General features: G+C 38.0%; 1 protein-coding gene across 3 annotated transcripts; it reads left to right on the plus strand.

Annotated features, from left to right (window-relative positions):
* Positions 1–2,859: 2,859 nt before the first annotated feature.
* Positions 2,860–21,426, plus strand: CUNH5orf63 (chromosome unknown C5orf63 homolog). 3 transcript variants are annotated; one of them, XM_063232426.1, is made up of 5 exons: positions 2,980–3,003; positions 16,017–16,080; positions 16,446–16,566; positions 20,060–20,116; positions 20,791–21,426. In XM_063232426.1, the coding sequence occupies exons 3-5, from the start codon at positions 16,453–16,455 to the stop codon at positions 20,965–20,967; spliced, it is 348 nt and encodes a 115-aa protein (XP_063088496.1). In that variant the 5' UTR covers positions 2,980–3,003; positions 16,017–16,080; positions 16,446–16,452; the 3' UTR covers positions 20,968–21,426. The 3 variants fall into 3 exon arrangements, with proteins under 3 accessions (XP_003477266.1, XP_063088496.1, XP_005007064.1); XM_003477218.4 differs by lacking the exon at positions 16,017–16,080 and having other exon boundaries at positions 2,860–3,003; XM_005007007.4 differs by lacking the exon at positions 2,980–3,003 and having other exon boundaries at positions 13,296–16,080.
* The last annotated feature ends 95 nt before the right edge of the window (positions 21,427–21,521 follow it).

Genomic DNA, 21,521 nt, shown 5'->3' on the forward strand with positions numbered 1-21,521 from the left:
GGCAATTACTGGGACTATCCCATGTACTGAAAGTTTGTATCACATGTTCTTTGAATGGTAGCATACAGCTGGGTTACTATAAAATAGGGCTGGCATTACACTCACTATGTGCCAGGACACATTATTTTTCTAAAGCATTTGGAAAAGAAAGGTTTGACATCAAAGGCCATTTCTTTACTCCAGCTTTCCCAGAAGTGAAGAGCAAAGGCAGCGGGAATGAAGATGCTGGTCCTTACATTCCCATGCCCAGCCTTTAGGAGGAATTAAGAGGAAAGTCCCAGATTCAAGTCATCTCTATAAAAGCATATAATGTGTCTTCAAAAGCATCTCTGAGTGATCTCAGGAGTTGCAGACCAGACTGTCCCAGCAGACATTCTCTGGAGTAGGGTCCAGGAGACAGGTTATTGAGAGCTAAGAGAACAACTCAATCCAACGGAGTTCTAACCAGACCAGAACACCGAGATCCCTGCTCCAGTCTTAACCAGATTCCCGGGGGGTTACTCTAGACATGGAATCCAGACTTAAAGGACAACATGCAGATCAAATGTCTGTAAGCATGTTTTAAATTGTACAACACTCAGTGCTACCTTATGACTTCCATTTTTACTTCCCTATCACTTGAAATATATTAAAAACTATGCGTATCATACATTTAATGATTTGTCTATGAAATTTTTTTATAATTTTACTTTTGAAATTACTTGGTTAAATTAATTTAAAATATGCTGTGATTTCTCAATACTCCTTATATGCAGTTAGGAACTCTTAGTTGGACAGGACATCTCATCTAAAAACTGTTTTCAAACGTAATGAAGCTGTTATGAATGCTAAAATCAGGTATTATAGAAACTGACACAATGTTGTATTCATGATCATTGAATGAATGTTTATTAAATCTGATTGGGTAGCTCATTTTGAGGGCTTTTTTTTTTAAGATAATCATTTTTCCTGGTCAGATTCCAGACATTTTCAAAGGCAAATCCCCTGTCCATAACACTTGGAGTCCTAGACCTAGAGGCCAAACTGGTCTTCTGTGATATAGGACCTCAGCCAGGTATTTCCAAATGGCAGGGCATCCTCTAGAATGGTTGTCAGGAACTCTCAGCTACTCTGTGGGACTTCCATCCTCAACTGAAACAATAATATGGAGGTTCTTGGGCATGTGCCATGACTTAGCAAGCTAAGAAATTATTATTATTATTTGGTCTTTTTCCTTTTTTCAGTACCAGGGATTGAACTCACGACTGCCTGCTTGCAAGGCAGGCGCTTATGCCGCTGAGCTAAATCCCCAGCCCCTAAGAAATTATTTTTAATTCAAATCATCAAAATGGACACCTCAGAGAAATTTATCAATAATCAATAGCAAAAGCCTTTGTCATTGGTCTTTGTTGAAGCCATTCTTTTCCTTCAGTTTGTGAAACCATATTTCTAAGTCCAGTGTACTTTATGACATTTCCCAACAAGAAAAGGGAGTTATATTTCTAGGAAGTTCTTCTATTACTCCACAAAATGTAAGCTATGCATGTTTTACCACAATTGTTTTTTTCAAGACATTCTACCAGCAACTGTTAGGTAAAGTAACCCCCCCACCCAGAAATACGAGGTCTTACCAGAGTGAATTAACTAAAAAAATAACCATATCTGCTTACAGTGATTAAAGTCCCCTCTTTAAGCTGCCAGTAAGTGCTGACAGAAATATACACTTGAAAATTCTACTTCCTAAATGTGTTCTCTACAAATATTACAGAATTATATGGTTTGTATAAGGGATTCATTCCTAATGTTGGTTTGCTTTGTATCTTTTTTGAAGTCGCAGAATACACACTGAGCATACATAGTGGCAACCCCACAAATACTTGCAGCAGGTAACATAGGATGGAATTCCAATATTGCCATTTTTTAGTGATGAGAATTTGGGCAAGTTATTAAGCCTTTATTTCTCGAGTTGTAAAATGGTATTAGTAATACTTAATAGGATTGTTTTCAGGATTAAACAAGTTAATGAGAGTAAAGCTTTGAGAAATCAATAACTATTAGTTTTGAGTATTACTATAACGCTCATCCATCATTTTCTCACTATTTACAACACCAACATTTAAATCACCACCTCTAGAACCTGGATTACTTTGTTGCCTCCTGATTTTCCTTCTTGTTCCACTCTTGCTTATTCTAAATCCTTCTCATCTCCTTCCCAAAGCCAAGTGAAGGGATCCTTTCAGAACAGAAAAGTGATCAGCCCAACCCTCTTCTCATATAGACACAGGAAGTCTCCAGTTGCCATTAGTACAAATCTGAAAGGCTGGGCCTGGCTACCTGATATGGCTCAGGTTTACCTTCTCTCCAAGTCTTCAATGCCTCAGCCACATTGATCATTGGAACTCTGTCCTGGTCCCAGACCCTTCACATCCCAGTGCAAAATCTACCTCTTCAACTAGCTCAAGCTCCTGCTTTATTTTTCATGTCATGCTACTTCCTTTTGAACAAAGCACTTTGATCAAATACACAACCTATTTAAAGGGTAAATTCTTAATGTCTACCTTGTCTGCCCAATTTTTAAATTTGAAGAGAGCATGCCTACCAGTTTTGACCATCTTATTCCCCATGACCTAGTTCAGCCAGGACCAAGGACAGTAAATAGACCCTAAAATAACGAATACATTCAGGGAAAGGTTGAACTGACCTAGACTACAGTGTCAAAAATAGGGTTCCCACACCTGAGGATGGTTATTAAACATTTGGTTTCCCATAAGTGGGATCGCTTTTCTAATTTTTCATTGCCCCCCTTCCTCTTTCCTTTTTTCATTTTTACTTTTTAAGTTTTCTTTTTCACAGTCGGCTTTCGCTCTCATGTCACTCCCGTTTCGCGGCTCAGGAGCCAACCTGAACGTGGAAACCTTGGGACGCGGACCTGACTGCAAAGCAGCCGACTCCGGGCGGCGGGACCGGAAGTGCGGCAGGCCGGAAGTGCAGGTGGCCGGAAGTGCGGCGTGCGGCGAGGCCGAGGTGGGTGTCCGCGTTCGCGTGCAGGCGGCGGGGAGGCGCGGCCTGGAGTGGGCCGCTGGCAGGCAGGCGGGTGAAGGAGGTCCCCGGGCCCTCCGGTGCTTCGCGCGCTGCCAATCGCCACTGTCGTTGAGGGAATTTAATTAAACCGGGACCTGTAAATCTGAGCCACTGCGGGGAGATTATACCCGCGCGCGTGCATGTGTTTGTGTGCGCGCGCGCGCCGGAGAGCTCTCTGCGAAGCGAATAATGTGGCGGGAGGAAAAGGCAGTTTTTGAAGAGAAAGCATAAAACCCAGTGACACAGAGACGCCTGGGTCCGCGTTTAGCTGAAGACTTTGAGGTGGCGATATGATTATGCTTGCCAGCCAGCTGAGATGACTGTCTTTTAAAGTACTAAAAGATTGCAAGGCACGGGAAGGAAACCTTGCAAACACCTAGGCCCCTGTCTCTGCTTTCTTGGACAGAAGCAGCCCTCTGGGTGCTGAGCAGTGCGAGAATAAATCAGACTGGACAATTCCCAGCCAACACTTACCCTTATCAGTCACTGCTGACAAACAGCAATTCACGCAACTTTTTAATAAGTCCAAGGATGAGAAAGTCCACACTAAATTGTCACCAACGTTAACAGGCATTGCAGTTGTTTTATGGCTGGCTAACAAGTTTTTGCCTGGGAGGTCTTTATTCTTAATAGACAATGTTTATATAGTACTTTTTATGTTAGGCCCGTAAATCCACAGTATGCCCCAACATGAAAGTTTCTCAGTTCTTCAAGGACGGGTTATGTGTTACTGTAGTGTCCCAGCACTTACGGCACATTTCCCAACATTAGCCGGGGTCCTTGATTAATTAATCACTCAAGCTGTGTCTCAGTGTGCATGACTGAGCAAGCAAATGATCTCATTTACTGATATTTTGTGGAATAGTTTTAAAAATTGTGTTGAAGCTTTACTAGTATTACAAGTGTATACATTCAGGTAAATTATTCGTAAATAACAGATTTAAAACAAGAGGAAATAGTGATTACTGTATCACTGAGTTACAGAAGAATGAATAATAATTCTGTGTGAAACGTAGCCTAATCTAGTTTCTGGAATCTGGAATCAAAATGGCTCAATTTTGAAAATGAAGATTTGTGGGGTGCTTTAGACAGGCCCAAGATTTTCATTTTTCATTGCTTGCTGTGGTCCAGTAGTAGCCACTTGCCAAGGAAAGGCTACATTTGCTTTTAAACTCCACCAGAGTGGAGTGGTTTTATAGTTTTATTTAGATGTACTATTAACTGGTAAGTAACACAAGTGAGAATTTTTCTAACTTGGGAATTTATTGGCTTGTGTTTCTATTATGTTCCAGTTGCTTGGCTCTATCATATTAAGTACCCAAGGCCATTATGGAGAAGTGTCTCCAAAATAAGTTTATTTAGGGGCTGGGGATTTAGCTCAGCGGCATAAGCACCTGCCTTGCAAGCAAGCAGTCGTGAGTTCGGTCCCTGGAACCGATTTTTAAAAAAAAGTTTATTTCAAAGTTTTTGTGTTTTGTTACTTATATTCTGTCTAACTGATGCATTCAGTTATTCTGCACCTAGAGCTTGGGGTTTCAGCAATAGCAAGGGTTTGAGGTGGATTTGGTAGTAATAGTAAGGTTTTCTGTGTATCTTATTTTAAATCCAGTTTTTGCTATGGAGATTTGTTCAAGGAGTATACACCAAAAAAACAAAAAAAACTAAAAGCCACCTGGAGCAGTTCCTTATGTGATTTTAATCTTGTTTGCAATTATTTTGAAGGAGAGAAACCATCTGGGTTTCTCTCTGGTATGTATAGCTACACATATAGTAAAAGCTCAGTAAGATTCTATCATCCTTTCCCTTGTATCACATAGCAAATTTCAGGGACAAAATCAGTTGAGGTAACCCTTTTGCAAATGGGAAAGGGATCTAGGGAAAGAGAAAGAGGAAAGGGGAAATAATAAAGGACTAAGATGTGATATGTATATGTATGAACTCCCTACAGTGAATGTATTCATTATGTACCTCAAACAAGTTCTAATTTAAACAAATCACTTGGGAAGAATATACAAAGTGAAAAGTTGTGGTTAGTTTTAGTATAGATATATCACCTATATCCTTAACACCTTACCCGAGTATAGGAAGAGGGGTGAAGAGCATGAAAACCTTATTCTCTTTTTATTCCAGTTTTTTCCTAAGTTAAAAATTAACTTCCACAGATGAAAGCAAAATTCAGTGTACAGTATTATTAGAAAGTATTTATTTCCAAGGATACATTTCACTAATTTCTTAGTTCTTTTTCTGCTGCTATAACAAAATAATCTAGGCTGGGTAATTTACAGAGTGAGTAAGTTTATTTGCCCCATGATCCTGATGGCTGGAGGATATAAACACTATAGCACTAGAGTCCTGGGAGGAGTTCCTTGGCGGTGTCACATCATTGTGGAGAAACAAAGAGAACTGGCTGCATACAGAGGAGCCAAATGTGTGGGATGCCCTCACTTTATAGCACCCACTATTAAGAGAATTAATTAACTCTGAGAAGCATTAAACTCATGTATTCCCCAAAACTTACCACTTAATTACTTTCCAGTAGTCCTTTAAGGTTTCACCATCTTGGCCTTGCCACATGGAGGACCAAGCTTTTAACTCATGAGTTTTTGTGGAATACACTCAAGCCATATCCAAACTGCACTAATCAGTAGTAATATAGAACCATTTTCTTGTTATAGTCTCCATTAAGGTAGTATTGTATTGTCAGTCTTCCCTCTGCCCAGTGCATAAATTTCTTAAGGGCAGGAAAATGTTGTAATTACTTTTATATTTATAGTAGCAAATACATTGCAAACTCTCAATCTGTGCTATAGAAATGCAAGGGCAGTATCCCTGAGGAAAAGTTGACTTTGTGAAGGGCATAAAAATATCATTGTGACTGTAACAAGGTAGAGAAAATAATATAAAACAATAATCTTTTACCAGAGTTACTAAGAGCAGTTAGAAGTAATGCTTTCACAGCTTGGAGCAGGGAAGGGCATATTCGAAAGTTCGCAAATGGTCAAAACTTGCCTTTTAAGAAGATCTGACCTGCTCAGTTGTATGGCCTTTTTGTGTGGATTGGAATGTACAAGCTGAAAGACCTACCAAACCTGTCTCCTGGCTTCCTCCAGGCCTGCCATGCTCAGCTTCTCATCCAGATGCCCTTTCAGTAAATACTGAAAGAGTTTTCATGGAGTGCTAAATTCCTAGCTTAGAGCTATGGTATCTTGGTGTATCCTGCCTCAAGGATAGAGAACCTATTTTCAGTCACTATTTTAAGCATAGAATGCTCAAATAATATTGAAGAAAACCATGCTTGTTTTTCCTAGTTTACTAACAACATTCAGACTGGACTTAAAGTTGACATCTTTTTTGTGCTGTAATAAGGTAGTCATGGGCATATGCCTCTTCTTCCTGTTGCCAGTGGGATTATAGCAGAGCCTAGAGCGTTCCAACTGTAAGTAACGGAACTTCCTCTGTTTCAGTATTTTTTCATATTAATACTGAAATGATGCAGAAGTAGTTTCTAGTTTAATTAGGAAGAAGAAAATGACGTTGAATTGTTTGATTTTTTTATTTCTTAAAATATAGGCCTTTTAGTCTAAAGTAAGGTTACTATTATTTAACAGAAATGTAGTCAGCTAGGGCAAGTTGGATCATACTTCTGGGGGAAAATAAATCTAAATTCAACTTTCTCCAGGTTCAAAAAGTGAAATTAATGTGAATCTTCTTATATTTAGAGATCAGAACCTCATTCTATGCTAAAAAGATTTTTTATCCAAGGCTGAGACTTTCTCTGTTCTCCCCAACTTAAAAATAAGCTTGAAGCAAAACATAGTTTCTGTTATTTAGTATACTCTGAAGATACATATACATACATACATATATATATATACACATGTATATTTATATATACTTTTTGCTTTTATTTATTTATTTATTTTTTGGTACCAGGGATTGAACTCACAAACTTGCACTTGCAAGGCAGGCGCTTATGCTGCTGAGCTAAATCCCCAGCCCTTATTTATATATACTTTTGAGATTTTTTTTTTTTTTAGAATAAATGGTATTGAACTTAGAGGTAGCTTCTAGTTCTGAAATTCCACGTTCTCATTCAATATGCCATCACTCAAGGAAAAAATACACACAAATGAACAAAAATGCCATGTGAAAGACCTGGTTAAACATTATTTTCCTTACTCAAAGCCATTTTCCAATTCTAAACTATTAAAATATTCCACTGTTGAGACCTGTTGATGAGCAGCGTAAGACTCAGAAGATTGTAGAGGCTCATATCTGAGGGATCCCAAGGCCTCGCCTCAGGAGTGGCTCTTTTCCAGCATTCAAATTGAGCACTACACTTCTGTGGGCGTAGGTGGTGTTTGTATTACAGGTCCTGTGAACTGTTGGGTTCAGGAATTCAAATGCCCATCGCCATTTACTACAAAATGGCTAGAAATTAATGAAACATCTTTTAGGTTCTCTGTGCTAATGCAGATGACTTTACACCTTCGGCAAGTTGAATTGGAAAGGGATAGAATATTGGTGATAAATGGAAGACACTACTTGGGTACATGGATTTGGAATTACAAAATCTTGTTTTAGAAATGGGCTTGTGCGCATCTAAATAGTTAGAAAACTGCTATTACTGACAAGGCACGAGCCTAAGATAGTTTAATGGAACTGGCTTCTTTCTGAGTCAGTATTAAGTATTACAGATATTTTCAGAGGGAATGGGTCATTTCAATTAAGAAACATAATGTGGAAAGGAGTCTGCATAATTCCTTATGCGCTTTGTTCCCGTTCTTTGAACTAGATGATTTTGCCCTCATCTTAATGCTGTCTTTATGGAATGAAAGAATTTTCAAATTGGTTTTTAAACTCTATTAAGCCCTCATGTATGATAGCCCACCACATTATTCAGGTTTTCTTGGCTTTCAGGAACAGCTTTGCAGCCATTATGCCGTAATTGAACTGAACGTTGTTGCACAATCTGAATTTGGAATGTACTGCTCTGGCTTTGGGCCAGTTGCTGAGTCAGCGTCTTTGGGGTTGAGCATGGAAGGAGAGGGCTGCAGGTTCTTGGACCCCACTGTATTAATAAGAATCCCCGTTAGACTCTTTGGTAGTAGATGGAGAGTATTGTGAAAATACATTGCTGTTCTTGATTAGCATCATCATTTTAGTCTCCTTAGCTGAATGTTTTCCTGAAAACCTTCCCCTGACGTTGTCGTGTGAACCAACCCCATTACTGAGTAGACTCCTCTGAAGCAGTGATCTGGAAACAGTGACGGCTAAGGTCTACAGATTCTAAAACAAACTCATGCTTACACTGAAGGTTCCTTTCCCCCTTCTGCTTCACATTTGTCAGCTTGTTACCGGCCAATGCAAAAGCAGTAGCATTTCTACACATGGAAGGGAATGCCAAGGTGAAGATCACTCATTAAAAGTACTCTTTGTGTCTAATAGGGGGAAAATTGCATTATTCTTCTGTTGGAGGCAAACTTTTCCACAGTTTCAAGATGAGGGCCAAGCCCTTTTAGTGTCACCCCTATTTCCCAACTCAGTCCTTTCGACACCAGGCTTCCCTGTTGTGATTGAAGAGTGAGAGAAAAGAATTGGCAATGAACAAATGCCTTTACACTCTTGTCTGGGTCTGTAAATTATCATCCTCTTTAAAGAACCAAGTATTTTCAGGCCGCTAATAGTAAAAACACTTCCCATCCTTTGTTCAAAGCCTAATGTAGTTACAGGTCATTCACGTGGTAATTCTTCAGCATGGGATTTCCCCTTCTTGGCTCAGGATTTTTAAGGCTGAAAGCCTATATGCATGATTCCTTTGCGTATCTGGAAAATGACAAGAACAAGTGGTATAATTTCCACTTGACAGTTGAGAACTGAGACTCAAAGAAGTGAGGATTTTCCCAGTGTCTCCGAACTAGTTAATGACTGTTGACTTTCTCCTTGGGATATATATTCATGAAATCCTTGCCTAAAAATTATACTCGGAGTTCAAGCATGCAGAATTCCAACTGAACCCTTACATGAAGAGTAACTTTAATGCACTCAATGAAGAATTACACCATTTATGTTTAATTACTCTGGCTGATGAGTTGGTAGGAGCTGTGTTCATTTAAATGATTTGCTCTCTCTAGACAGTTTGTTTAGAACTATTTGGAGCAAGTCTGTCTTTAAAGATTATAATGAAGTCCAACTTTACCAATACCTAGGCAGTTTCTGTTTTGACACACATGGATTGTGGATATCATAGGCTAAATAGTAATGGTTTTACATTTTTCCACCTTTGAAAAATAAAGGCGACTACTGGAAAAGAACTGGCTTTCGTTTTAGACCTATGAATGGGAAACTTCAGTTCTTCAAAAACTCGGTGTCAGTGTTCTGTTTTAGAAGTTTTTGAAACCTGAGTAAACTAAGCCAGTATCTTATGCTAGGTATTTATTGGCTAGTCCCACCTAGAGTTAGTGATGAGAGTGTGTGACAGTGATATGTCTTAGAAACTCCTATTTGACTAATGCTCAGAATCTAAAAGTTTCAACTATTTGTTTGAAATACTTTTCAGTTTTGCTGTTTCTCATTTCTGAAACTACTGTTACTATAGATTTAAATCTTCCATTTGAGAGCAATAAAAGTGCATTTCTATAAGTAGAATCATTATTATCTATAACAATATCAACTATTAGTATTATCTAGTAATCTGTAGTTAAGCTTTACTTTTCTATTCTGCCCGATGACTTACACAAAGATTTTTATGTATATTATCCCTTTTAACTTAGTCAACTTGTGCCTCTACCTCCAATTCACTGTGTATCCTACTCAGAAATACCTCTTTTTAGTTTAGATGTTGAATTAAGTAAGAATCAGTCAAGGTATTCATTTTAGGAGTGGGCATTGGTTAGAGAATTAATTCCCTTGAAGTAATATGAGACACACGTCTTCTGGTTTGCGTACATTTTTCACTGCCTCTATTCTCAGCAAGTCTCCATTTTGGAACTCTCCCACTGGCTTTTGCAATGCCATACTTGCCTAGTTTTCCTCCCAAACTGTTCCTATTGTCTCCTTTACTGGCTCTTCTCTACCCACCTCTGAAGGTTAGATTGTCTCGGAGCTCTTTCCAGGGTCTTCTTTCTTCTTATTATTATTATTTCTGTTACTTCCAGTGAGTCAAATTTGTCCTCACCTTGGGGCCTTTGTATTTATCATTCCTTCTCCTTGAAGTACTCCTCTTTGAAGTATTCAGCTCTTTGGACACTTATCCATTAGTCTCAGTACAAATGACAGCTGATCCGAGAGTACTTTAATGAATCTCCCTTTGTTGGATCACATATTTTGCTCCTTCTTGTATTTATCTGATGATGAAGCCTGACATTAAAGAGACTCTTCACTACAATGTGGATGCTATCGGGTCAAGATACTGTGCTTTCTTGTTTATCACTTTCTCAGCACCTGTAATAGCATCTGATACATGGAGAACATTTAGATAATTGTTGAATGAATAAGTGAGAAACTTAACCCTATATCCAGATTGTTGAATGAACCTCTCTTAACTCCTTCCCACCTCTATAGTCTTTTTCTGTGCAACACCTTGTGTCTGCTGTTGCTAGGTTAATCTTCCCAAAGACTGGGTTATCACCCCACTTGTTCAAACCCCATCACTGGTTCCCAGAAGATACATGACATCACACATTGTTTAATTACCATTAAACAATGTTTCATCCACAGTTTCATCCAGGTCTACCTCCAAACTTACTTTCTACTTTTCTTTAAAAGGAATCTCTTGCCTCTGTTTGGGGCTTTCCCCTGTTGTATTAGTCATCTTTCTAGCCTATGATATCCACATAGTGAGACATAATACCCACAATGTACAGAAAAAGAGATTTAATTTGCTCATTAGCCCACGGCCAGCCTGCTCTATGGCAGTGACATGGTGCCGGAAGGGTGTGGGGGAGCACGGCTGCCTAGTTCTTGACAGCCGGGAAGCAGAGCAGAAAAATACTGCCAGAGAGAACCATATATAGTACCCAAGGCCATGTCTCCATGACCCACACAGACACACCCAGGAGTGTGCAGTACTTACCTGCTTTTCATTTCTTAATCCAATAAATTAACACGACAAGATTAATAGTTACACCTGTGGCATTCCTGTCTCAGCTTCTTTGTGTCTGACCCTAAATTTGAAGTGTTTCCCCTTTGTCTATGTATCCAAATTCTAAATGATTTAAGATATATCTGCTTCAAAAAGACCTTAAATTTCAGTCCATCATACTTCCAGCACATGTTCTTATAGTATTTGAAGTTGTCCATTGTATGGCCTTCTGGTTATGCCCCCTGTACTTCTAATTCACCTGTGCATGTATGTGTGTATTCCCACCAGGTTTTTTAGTTCATGAATAGGGATCATCACTTACTCACTTTCAGCTTTTCTTTTGTTCCTCACTGTGGTACAAATGAGTGAATGATATCATTAGCTCACTAATCACTGTGAGACCTACATAACTTTATTATTTTAGTTAAAAATTTACCATTCTGTTCCTGAACCCACTAAACAGCTCCTTGCACTTTTGTTGCATGTATCTGGTGTATGAAGTTGGTGATTTCATATGCTTTACAATAATCTAAAATAATGGAGTTCTTTCCCTAAAGCGTGTGTGTGTGTTTCTGTTCATCTCTTTAAAAATAGAAACATCATACTTAGGTGGTAATGAATGTGAAATGGAGCACTTAACTTCTCACATGGCACAGATGACTAAGCAGAAGCTCGGAGCTCTCTTTATGGAACACACAGGTTCAGCAAGAACTATGGTAATAGTGTTTGGTTAATGTCAGCTCAACATTAAATTTACATGATACTCTTGTGAAGAAGCTCCAACATTATCTTTTAATAACTAAGGCAAAAAAAAAAAAAAAGAAAAAAAAAATAACTAAGGCAGTACCTGTGCTTGTATAGACTTTGATTTTGCACATGAGCTAACACTGCGGCTTGCTGATGAAGGATCATGTGAGCGTAGAGCTTTAGTGTGCCAAATGATTCTTTGTATGAATAAAATTCTGGTCAGTGAAGGTCAGTTTATCTACTCAAGTGAGAACAATGTTGTTTCCCTCCTAATAAGATCCAGTATTTGAAAAACCCAGAAGCCCCACATAAATGATACATAGCCATAGCTAGGGCAGCTCCTCATGCAAGAAATGAATAATCCTTAATAAAGGCTCACACGACCCTGACTGTTTCCTGTACTGTAATTGGCTGCTTTAATGGTATGCTGTTCAGTGCTTAGCAGGGAAAATGCTATAAAGTTATCATCCCTATCTTGCTTTGAGGAGGGCTGAATAGGTCCAGTCTCTCCTCCCTCCATGTTATATTTGATTTTACCATAAAGACCACCAAAGTCAGCCTCAGTTTTGTTGAAAGGCCAGCCAGCATTCCCATTCTCTTTTAGGGTGATCCATGCTTTGCACTGGCACTGAACGTAAAACAGCAGGAGTCACCATCCTTATTGTTGGACAGTGGAATTTGTTTTAAGCACATTCCACATCCAGGCTTATGCCTTTTCTTAGGCTTCTTGCATTTTTTTTTAACTCTATGACAAAGGTGACCCAATTTGCTTCTTTGATATTATGAACACAGATTTTTTTCTTCCTGCTTATATCACAGAGGCATATAACAAAACACAAAGGCTAAAATTGTGTCTGTGTATAGTAAGGACATATATTTCTTGACTAAATTCAATGACATTGAGAAAGTGTTGTCTTCTCGCAGTGGTGAGCTAACAACCAAAGACTGCTTTTCAGGATTCTTTTGTAGTGCTAACACACTGTTCACAAGTAATCGAACTAATGAAATGTCATATTGACAGAGTGGCCCACATTAAGATTTTACTTCAAGTAGCATGATTTGGTGAATGTGACATTACGGCAATGGTGTTAGGGTTTACACAGTTAATAAAATGTTCTAAGAAGAATATTAGAGAGCTCCCATTGGAGTATAACATTTTTCATTTTATTTTCCAGCATATAATGGGATAAAAGAATTAAGGAATTTTAGCCTTAATATCTGCCTAGGAGAGAGAGAGAGCTTTTTCTTTATGTCAGACTGTAATATAATTTTATAATACTTTCAAAGATTTAAGTTAATTGAACAATATAGTAATATACATGTATCTTAGGGCATTTGAAAATATGCAGGTTATAAAATAGCATAATAATTTTGTATACTTCATCAAATGGTAGTAATTGGTTTTATTTTAATCTTTTTATTAGTGCATATGAGTTTTACACAGTAATGGGTTTTATTTTGGTACTGTTATTTGCATATAAACAGTGATCATTTCTGTCCTCGCAAGACCTCTTTTGCCCTTCCTCTCCCTGATTCCTTTCCTTTTCTCTGTCACTTTTACACATTTCTCAGTAAATATACTATACTTAAGTGATCAAAAATATGTAAAAAAGAAATGTAGAGTAACAGTTGCGAAGAGAACAAGTTGTATGTAGAATGGTGGTAGCACCACTGAAAATATTAGTTAGCCCTAAGTTAGTTGAACAAATATTCTAGGAAATCTGGATTGAATAGCAACTCTGTTTACTATGACAGGCTTTATTTGTCTTGGATGCAACCAACACCACATGCTGTTGTTCTGTCATGTTGCAAATACTGAAGCAGATTTCCATTGTGAATGTGAGGGTTTTTTAAAGCCTTAACACCTCAGTTTCAACTCAGCTAAGTAAAAGCAGTAAGTTTTCTTTTCATTCTCAGCCAGACATCAATAAATCTTCAGTCGCTCCACCAAAAGCGTGTAGCTATAGTTCACTGTGTTGTTACAGTTGTAGGTCACTACCACAGATAGAAGGCCTGATTTCTAAAGGCTGGATTTCTGCCCTTAATAAGGCCAATTTTTAAGGGTTTTTTCTTCCATGTACAGTACAATTTCTTTGAACAACATCCTAGGATGGTGTGCCAGTAGCATTACTTTCTGGGTGCAATACCACATATCATATAGAAATTTCTATATATATCATAAATATGGTTAACATTCTCCCTACCACAACCACCTTCCTTTTCATGCTGTTTGGACAAAGCTGTGTTTAGAAGCTCCCACCATGCTCACCTCTTGGAATTTTCTTTGTTTTGTTTTGTTTTGTTGATTCTGCTAATTTTTACAGAAAAATTTAGATTCCAGGGTTTGACACGTAGTTGAGACTACCACAGAATGTTGTGAAATTGTTCAGGTCACTTCCTACCTTGGAGGAAGTTTGGATAGCAGACCCTTGTAAAATTCTTACCACATTCCTTTTTACACGTTGTTAGGATCAGTTAGAAGGGATATCTGAGTGGAAGCGGAAGAGTAAGGGCTTGAAAGTGAAGTGAAGATCATTGTTTTAATGATCAGTAGCAGATCTTTTTGTTCTGTCGGCCCTACTGTAGTTTGATACGGGTGGGTGGTTTTCTCTAAAGTCAAATCATTTTGTTTGAAATGAGTTTAAAGCTAATCTTGCATGAGGAGCCTGGTTGCCAGTGAAGATTAACATTTAATTAATGTTGTCATGCTCTGTGGAACACAGCAGGGAGAGGCAGCATGGTGGCAGTGAAGAGGTTAAAACCAGCTACAGTGCCCCAACCCCAAATCTTGTGGACACCCTAAGGAGCATTAAGCATATAACCTTTACATAGTGACTTTATAAGCATATAACCTTTACATAGTGACTTCTCTATACACGAATAATTGAACAGGGTTAAAGGTGAAATTTCAGAGGGTGGGAAAGGCTCACTGCAATATTTTTAACATTCAAACAAGTATTTAAACACTTACAATATGCCAGTTGTGAGTACTTAGAGATATAGGAGTGAACAAATGCTTGCTATTATAGAATTAACATTATAGTAGAAGGGACATAAATAATGTTAGATTGTAAAAGGCAAGAGAAGGCAGCATGGTAATGCGGTCACTAGGGCCTCTCCATAAGAAGTGACATGAAATCCGGCCAAACGAGAAGCTACTTCCATGCTTTTCAGGCAGAGGGAGAGGAAATGAAGATTCTGACAAAGAAATGATCTTCACAGACTAAAGAGAGAATATTCTGCAGCTGAAATTTGCCAAAGTAAGGGAGAGAAAAGTGATAAATAAAGTTTGAGAGTGAGAGTAAAGCAAAGTGAAGAAATCTTGATCCCAGGAATGAGTTCATTTTAGGAATATTGATAAATGATAGAGCCAACAGTGCACATGTTTTTCAAAATGAAGTTATAATATTTGTAGTTTTAAAAACAAAGCTAGAGGCTCAGAAGAATAGGTGGGAATAATAGGGTGTCTTGTGTCAAACACAGTAACAGGATGAGGGAGCTTCAGTAGCAGCATGTTTGACATGCTGCTGTTAAGCTGTTCTCACTGGAATTTCTCCACTAGAAACATTAGTACATTTATGTATGAAGTTCTTGAAAGGTATGGCAGTCTCCTTTTAAAATACTTCTTTAGGAATTGAGCAGAGGTATTTGTATCTGACAAGTTAACTTGATTCACCACCACTGTACTTCCTCTAACTATAGCATAGTATTTTCCCATCTCTTACAGTAGAAGAGTAGTAGATCTCATAAGAGATAACCTGTACATTCAGTTGGGGACTTTTGCCATTTAATTATTTACTGTGATGATTGTGACTAGATAGATGTCTTTGAGTGTTTGCCAGTAAGATAAACCTTCACTTTTGTCATCATCAGGATACTGCAAGAGAAATTTAGTTTTTGCTATGGCTTATGCAGTCATTGGTAGGACTTTTTCAGAAGTGTCTTGATATAGAATGTGTGACACTGGAATTGATTGATGGTACAAAATCAAAGGCACTAGGATTAAGGATAAGAGTGCTCGCCACCCTAAGTAGCCTGGCTAAAATATAAGGGATAAAAAGAACTGTGGTCATTCCTTGCTTGCTTTGCTATCCTTTTCCTGCTGTGAACAGTTTGTTCTCTGCAGTGCCCCTCTGCCACGCCACCCTGCCCTGGAGCCAGCTGACTATGAATTGAAACCTCTACAAACTGTGAGCCAAATAAATCTTTCCTCCTTTAATGGTGGTGTTGGGTATTTTGTCTCGGCAATGAGAAAAGTAATACAGTTTTCATATTAATAAACTCATGCAGTTTACCTACAGAAACCAAATGATTAGGCATGCAGCTAATCTGAAAGTATGGATATTTTCCAATTCAACTTCTGTTTTGTTTGGGGTTACCATGAATGTTGAGCTGTTAAATAGACTTGCCAAAAATCTAGGCCTGTCTGACACCCCTGGACTCCAAGAAGCAATTCTGAAATCTTCTAATTCCATTATGAGCTTGCACCTTACTGTTTGTATTGTAAAGAGTAAAACCTAAAGTGGTAAGTTTACTGGTTTACTTCTTTTGGCAGAATTAAGATGCTCCGGTTTCAAGGAAATAGCATGCAGCTTGCCAAATCCTCCTTTGGACTCTTCTTGAGAAATCTCTCTGTGTCTAAGACAGCTCTTCCTGTGCTGACCTTGTTCACAAAGGTACAGGGTGGAAAAGTCAGACGACTACTTAAAAGTGCAAAATATTGAAATTATCGGGTAAAGAATGTTGTATGTAGACAAAGGGGAGTGAGTCTGAAAGAAAAGGTGATGGAATGCATGCTGTTCAGAGCTGCTCCTCAAGGTCTTCATCAGTGCAGCAGAAGTAACTGTCTCCTTCCTAGGTACCGCCTTGTCTCACAGTTCTCAGAAGATAAGTTTCTGTACTTCACAGTCATCTGACCCTTACATTAAAACATGTATGCATTATAATTTTTAAAAGTATATCATTTGTAAATGTTAGTTCTTGCCATTTGTAGCTATTTGTGGTATCTTATGGTTTTTTTTTTTTTTTTTTTTTTTTTATCGGTACCAGGGATCGAACTCACAACTGCCTGCTTGCAAGGCAGGCGCTTATGCCACTGAGCTAAATCCCCAGCCCCTGTGGTATCTTATGGAACATAATTATCAGAAGCTCTGAATTGGCAACTGCTAAACCATTCTATAAAAGCATCATGAACACTTTATTAGCAAATAGTGACCATTGCTCATATGAAACATACGGAGCTCTTATGAGGCTCTGATCATAGTATTTTTGTCAGCTAATCTGGAGACATCTCAACTAATACATAACCTTATTTTATGTGTGTTGCTGTTTGAAAGTGCCTTATTCAATGTATACTGTTGCTTTGTTAACATTGTACCCACAGCCAATTCTCTATTAACCCATGCCTAAATGAAGCTTAACATGCATATTTTCTCTACATCCTGCTTATGCTTTAGACACTAGATAGCATGTCAACACTATGCTTGGTGGTTATTTCTTAAAATTGCCAATAAAAAAGCATAAAAATGAAAAATATAGTATTCTTCAGACCTAGAAGGAGATACTGACTTATGTTTGCAGTATAAGAGCTGAAAAAGGCAAAGCATAACCTTTTTGGACCTCAGTTTAAAATATGTGCTTCTATGGACTCATTTTTTAGCACTGTGCATCTGGTTCATGAATGACTACAAAAGTGCTCTAAGTATTGTTTGAAGGTTATAAATAAGTTTTAACAAGTAGACAAATTCACAAATACAGAACCCATATATATACTGGTGTAATGAGAATTCACTATCCTTGTTTTCTTACCTATAACACTACTTTTAAGCCATTAGGCTGGCTTAAGAAAAAATTAAAAGCATCTTTTGCCCTGCAATTTATAGTACAAATATTAGGGGTTTCTTTGTGATAGTTCACACCACTGCATATAATTTATAATAAACAAGAAATAACTGCAGTAATTTTAAAAAACAATCTCTTTTTAACAGATCTTTCAGGTTGTAGATATTTTAGCAGTTTGAAAAACTTTGACAGTAATAACAAAGTTCAAGTAGTTTTTTAAATAAGTTTCTTGTTTAAATATTTAACCTAAACTACTTGTTATATCTATGAATATATGTTGTGGTGTGGGAAATTATAGAACCCAAAATTTTTATCACCTGAGAATCTATGATAGGAAATGCATATGAGTTAATCATAAGAATGAAATAATCTCATAAAGCAAATCATGCTCATTGGCCTACTTTCTGCACTATTTTCCAGTTTTGGCACCAGCTCAGCAAGTCAGAAACATTTATGAAACTATATCAAAACACCAGTCTTCCACTCAACTTAATATACGTGCTGAACATATAAGGCACGTAAGAAAACATCACTCCCACCTTCAAGGATTCACAGTCCAATGAAAGAAATACTTAGGACATTAGATCTCTTATCAGCTATTATCAGCTATAAGTATTAGAGGGAACTTTACAGAGTGACTTAAACAAAAAATTTCATGAGTGTTTCTTATTTCAGGAATAGCTTGATTCAAGAACTAATTACCAGTGCCTTCAGCTTTGCATTTTCTGGGTTAAATCCATCCTTACTCTGGCTCTTACTCTGGATGACTGCAGAAATCCCTGTCCCAGATCTCACACCTCAGACATGTACAGAAATTCCACTAAAGTCTTATGGCTGCCTGTTGGCTCTGATTAGCTCATCCCTCAGCTAACTGTAGACAAAAAAGATAGATTGTTCTGAGTGCTTGAACCTAGGAGAGGTATTTGTTGTTCAGAGATGGAATCAGCCACATGCCAAGAATAGTTACTATGGAACAAAATGAAGCTTGCTGCAAGAAAGGGGTGTGGATATACAAATGTCCATTTCAATTCAGGCACACAGTAAATAACAAGTCCTGTAAGTAATGCTAGAGAAGGATGTTTGAGGGGTCTGCACCATGAAATCTTACTGTGTTTTGGTTTCTTAGTTATGTTTAAAAGTGAGATGAAGCTTTCTTTATAGAAATATGTGCACATATTTGGGTGTGTAATTTGTACACACTTCCATAGACACAGGTTCAAAACCAAAACACCTAGATATAGGCTCTTCTCAAGTTTAATATAAAAGCAAAACATTGATACATTTGGTGCTACTGCAATTTAGCATGTTCTTGTCTTGCTTTTACTTTTAAGATCCTACGTTTACTTTTTAACACTTTCTTAGAAAATTTCCACATGATTGTCTTAAAGTATCACAAATAAACATAATGTTTATTGATGATGGTAACAGTAATAGCAGCTTGATGAGCCTAACTCTGTCACGGGAAATTGGGACCACAAAGATTCAAAAAGTTTTCAGTCTTTATTTCAAAATATACAGCGAGTTAAACTAGAGGAACGGCTTCACTTTTACATAATAGTTCATCTTTTCCTGATACGTTAAAAGCCAGATTTTATATAGGAATCAGTAATGTTATTTTGAGCTCATGTAAGACTTGTCCCTTTTCCTAGACTTAACGGCTGAGAATCCTTTGAAATATGCAACAATCCACAGCATTCTCAACAGACGTCTCCACAAGGTGGTTTAAGAATGTGAACAAAAATGGGCACTAAAATTTCCTTGTTCTTTAAGTAAAACATTAGTCTAGGATACCTTTTGCTGACACTTGCAATAAGAAAAACAAAGTATTACAAATCGGTACAATTGCCATATGAAGAGATTAGTTTCTCTTTTTAAAGATGGGACACTCGCACTGTTCTGATGTATGTATTCCTATAGGTTAAATAGGGAAAAACAGGGTAAGGTCCAGTGCTTCACAGTCCAAATAGCGTGGAAGTGGCTGCAACTTACTTGTAGTATCAGTCAGGCCAAGGGTCAGAAACCATGGACATGCTCCTGGCTCAGAAAGGACAACCCTGAGATAGCTAGGTCAGTGACAAAGTAATTGAATTTATTGTACATACATAAATATGGATAAACATCAAACAAAACAACCCTGAAATTCTAGCCACTTAAAAGAGTCTATGAGTGTTTTGCAAAAAGCTGTAATTAATCTGATAGAAAACTGGCCTTTAAAATAAGGACAATTGCTACATGTCAGTCTGCTTGTTTTGTTTTGCTTTGCTTTGTTTTTGTTAGGCCAAACACCATTCTTTAAATTTAACAGCCTGATCTTTTTCCTTCATGTAGGATCCATGCCCGCTTTGTGATGAAGCTAAAGAACTACTCAAGCCTTATAAAAACAGGGTAATATATGACAGTGTGGCTTTTATGTATGTGGAGTGGATATAATATGTGATATAAAGTATCTGCCTGGATCCTTTTGGAAAAGAGATGAAATGATTTTTCATTTAAATTTTCTTTCTATTCTTCAGAGAGAGTTTAGTGCTGATTTCCATAAAACTCATTATCCTTAAGTGTTTTTTTTCTAACAATACTGATTTTCCTTCTCTGATCTTAATATGAATCAAAGTTAACTAGCAGGTGCATCTATACATACATGCTTTAAACTTTTGTCCCCATCCCTTTTGTCTTTATTTTGTAACTCCCATGGTAGTGATTTCACGTAGCAAACCATCATATCGTTGCTGTTCTTCCTGCCAAAACACTTCTGGTCCTGATTTTCAGGCAGCTTCCTAGGTGGGACCTGTCTACTTCCCAGGTAACTGGGAAGGGCCCTGATGCTGAATATAGCAGGTGTCACAGAAAAGTAGCAAGATCAGGAGGTAGGAAATGCCTCATGTATGGAAATCAGTCCAGTTTTTTAAATCAGGGGCATTAAAACATTGTGAACCTAAAACAAACAAATGACAGCAAAACCTCTCAGCATTACAGCCGTGTGAGAATCAGTTAATCACTGCAGTTGCTGCTTCACTCCATGGTCTCTAAAATACAGAGCTTTAGCCTGTCTGTTTTTTCAGTTTGTTTTACAGGAGGTGGACATCACCCTTCCAGAAAACTCTGCTTGGTATGAGAGGTATCAATTTGACATTCCTGTCTTTCATTTGAATGGCCAGTTTCTCATGATGCATCGAGTAAACATCTCAAAACTTGAGAAACACCTCCTGAAACTTGAGCAGCAGGGTGCTGAATGTTGACTCATGCCTTCACGGTTTTCCACCCACTCTGTCCATGAGGCACCTCCTGAAGAAATGACCACGGCCTCCTACTCCTTTTGGCAGCTTCACAGAGCCCTGAGAAGTTCTCAACTCGGGGACACCACACAAATACTGCCATTCCTCTTCTGATTATTGGAAGTACCATGTGGGAATTGTGTGTTTATGGGCCTTTTGTACAATATGACTGTCTTGGCAGAGAGGACGGTGACAGAGGGAGGGCAAAACCCATTTAGTTATGTTTCGCCTTTGTGTTAATATGGAAGCACCTCTCATGAACAGGACAGTACTGTTCATAGGAAGAAGGCTGTCCACACTCTCCTGATGCCATGGAGGGCTTAGCTTTTTAATGAAAGAGTAACTGCTCTTCCACTCCATAGATAAAGTGAAACGTGAAATGTTAATAGCTGTACACAGTCAATAAAGGAATGTTTTAACGAATACATCTGCATGAAGCCTTTTTCAATGGAATTTAATAATACTTGTTTAAAATTAGAGTTCATTTTTGTTAGGTTGAAGAGAACAGTTATCCTAGC

The sequence above is a fragment of the Cavia porcellus genome, unplaced genomic scaffold (genome assembly GCF_034190915.1).
Source record: "Cavia porcellus strain 051 isolate PalLab524CR breed Dunkin Hartley unplaced genomic scaffold, mCavPor4.1 scaffold_21, whole genome shotgun sequence".
NCBI lineage: Eukaryota > Metazoa > Chordata > Mammalia > Rodentia > Caviidae > Cavia > Cavia porcellus.

Coding starts and splice junctions, on each gene's coding strand:
- CUNH5orf63 (XM_003477218.4), top strand. CDS start 16,453: ATGCTCCGGTTTCAAGGAAATAGCATGCAGCTTGCCAAATCCTCCTTT. Junction 16,567..20,059: donor TGCTGACCTTGTTCACAAAG/GTACAGGGTGGA, acceptor TCCTTCATGTAG/GATCCATGCCCGCTTTGTGA. Junction 20,117..20,790: donor TCAAGCCTTATAAAAACAGG/GTAATATATGAC, acceptor CTGTTTTTTCAG/TTTGTTTTACAGGAGGTGGA.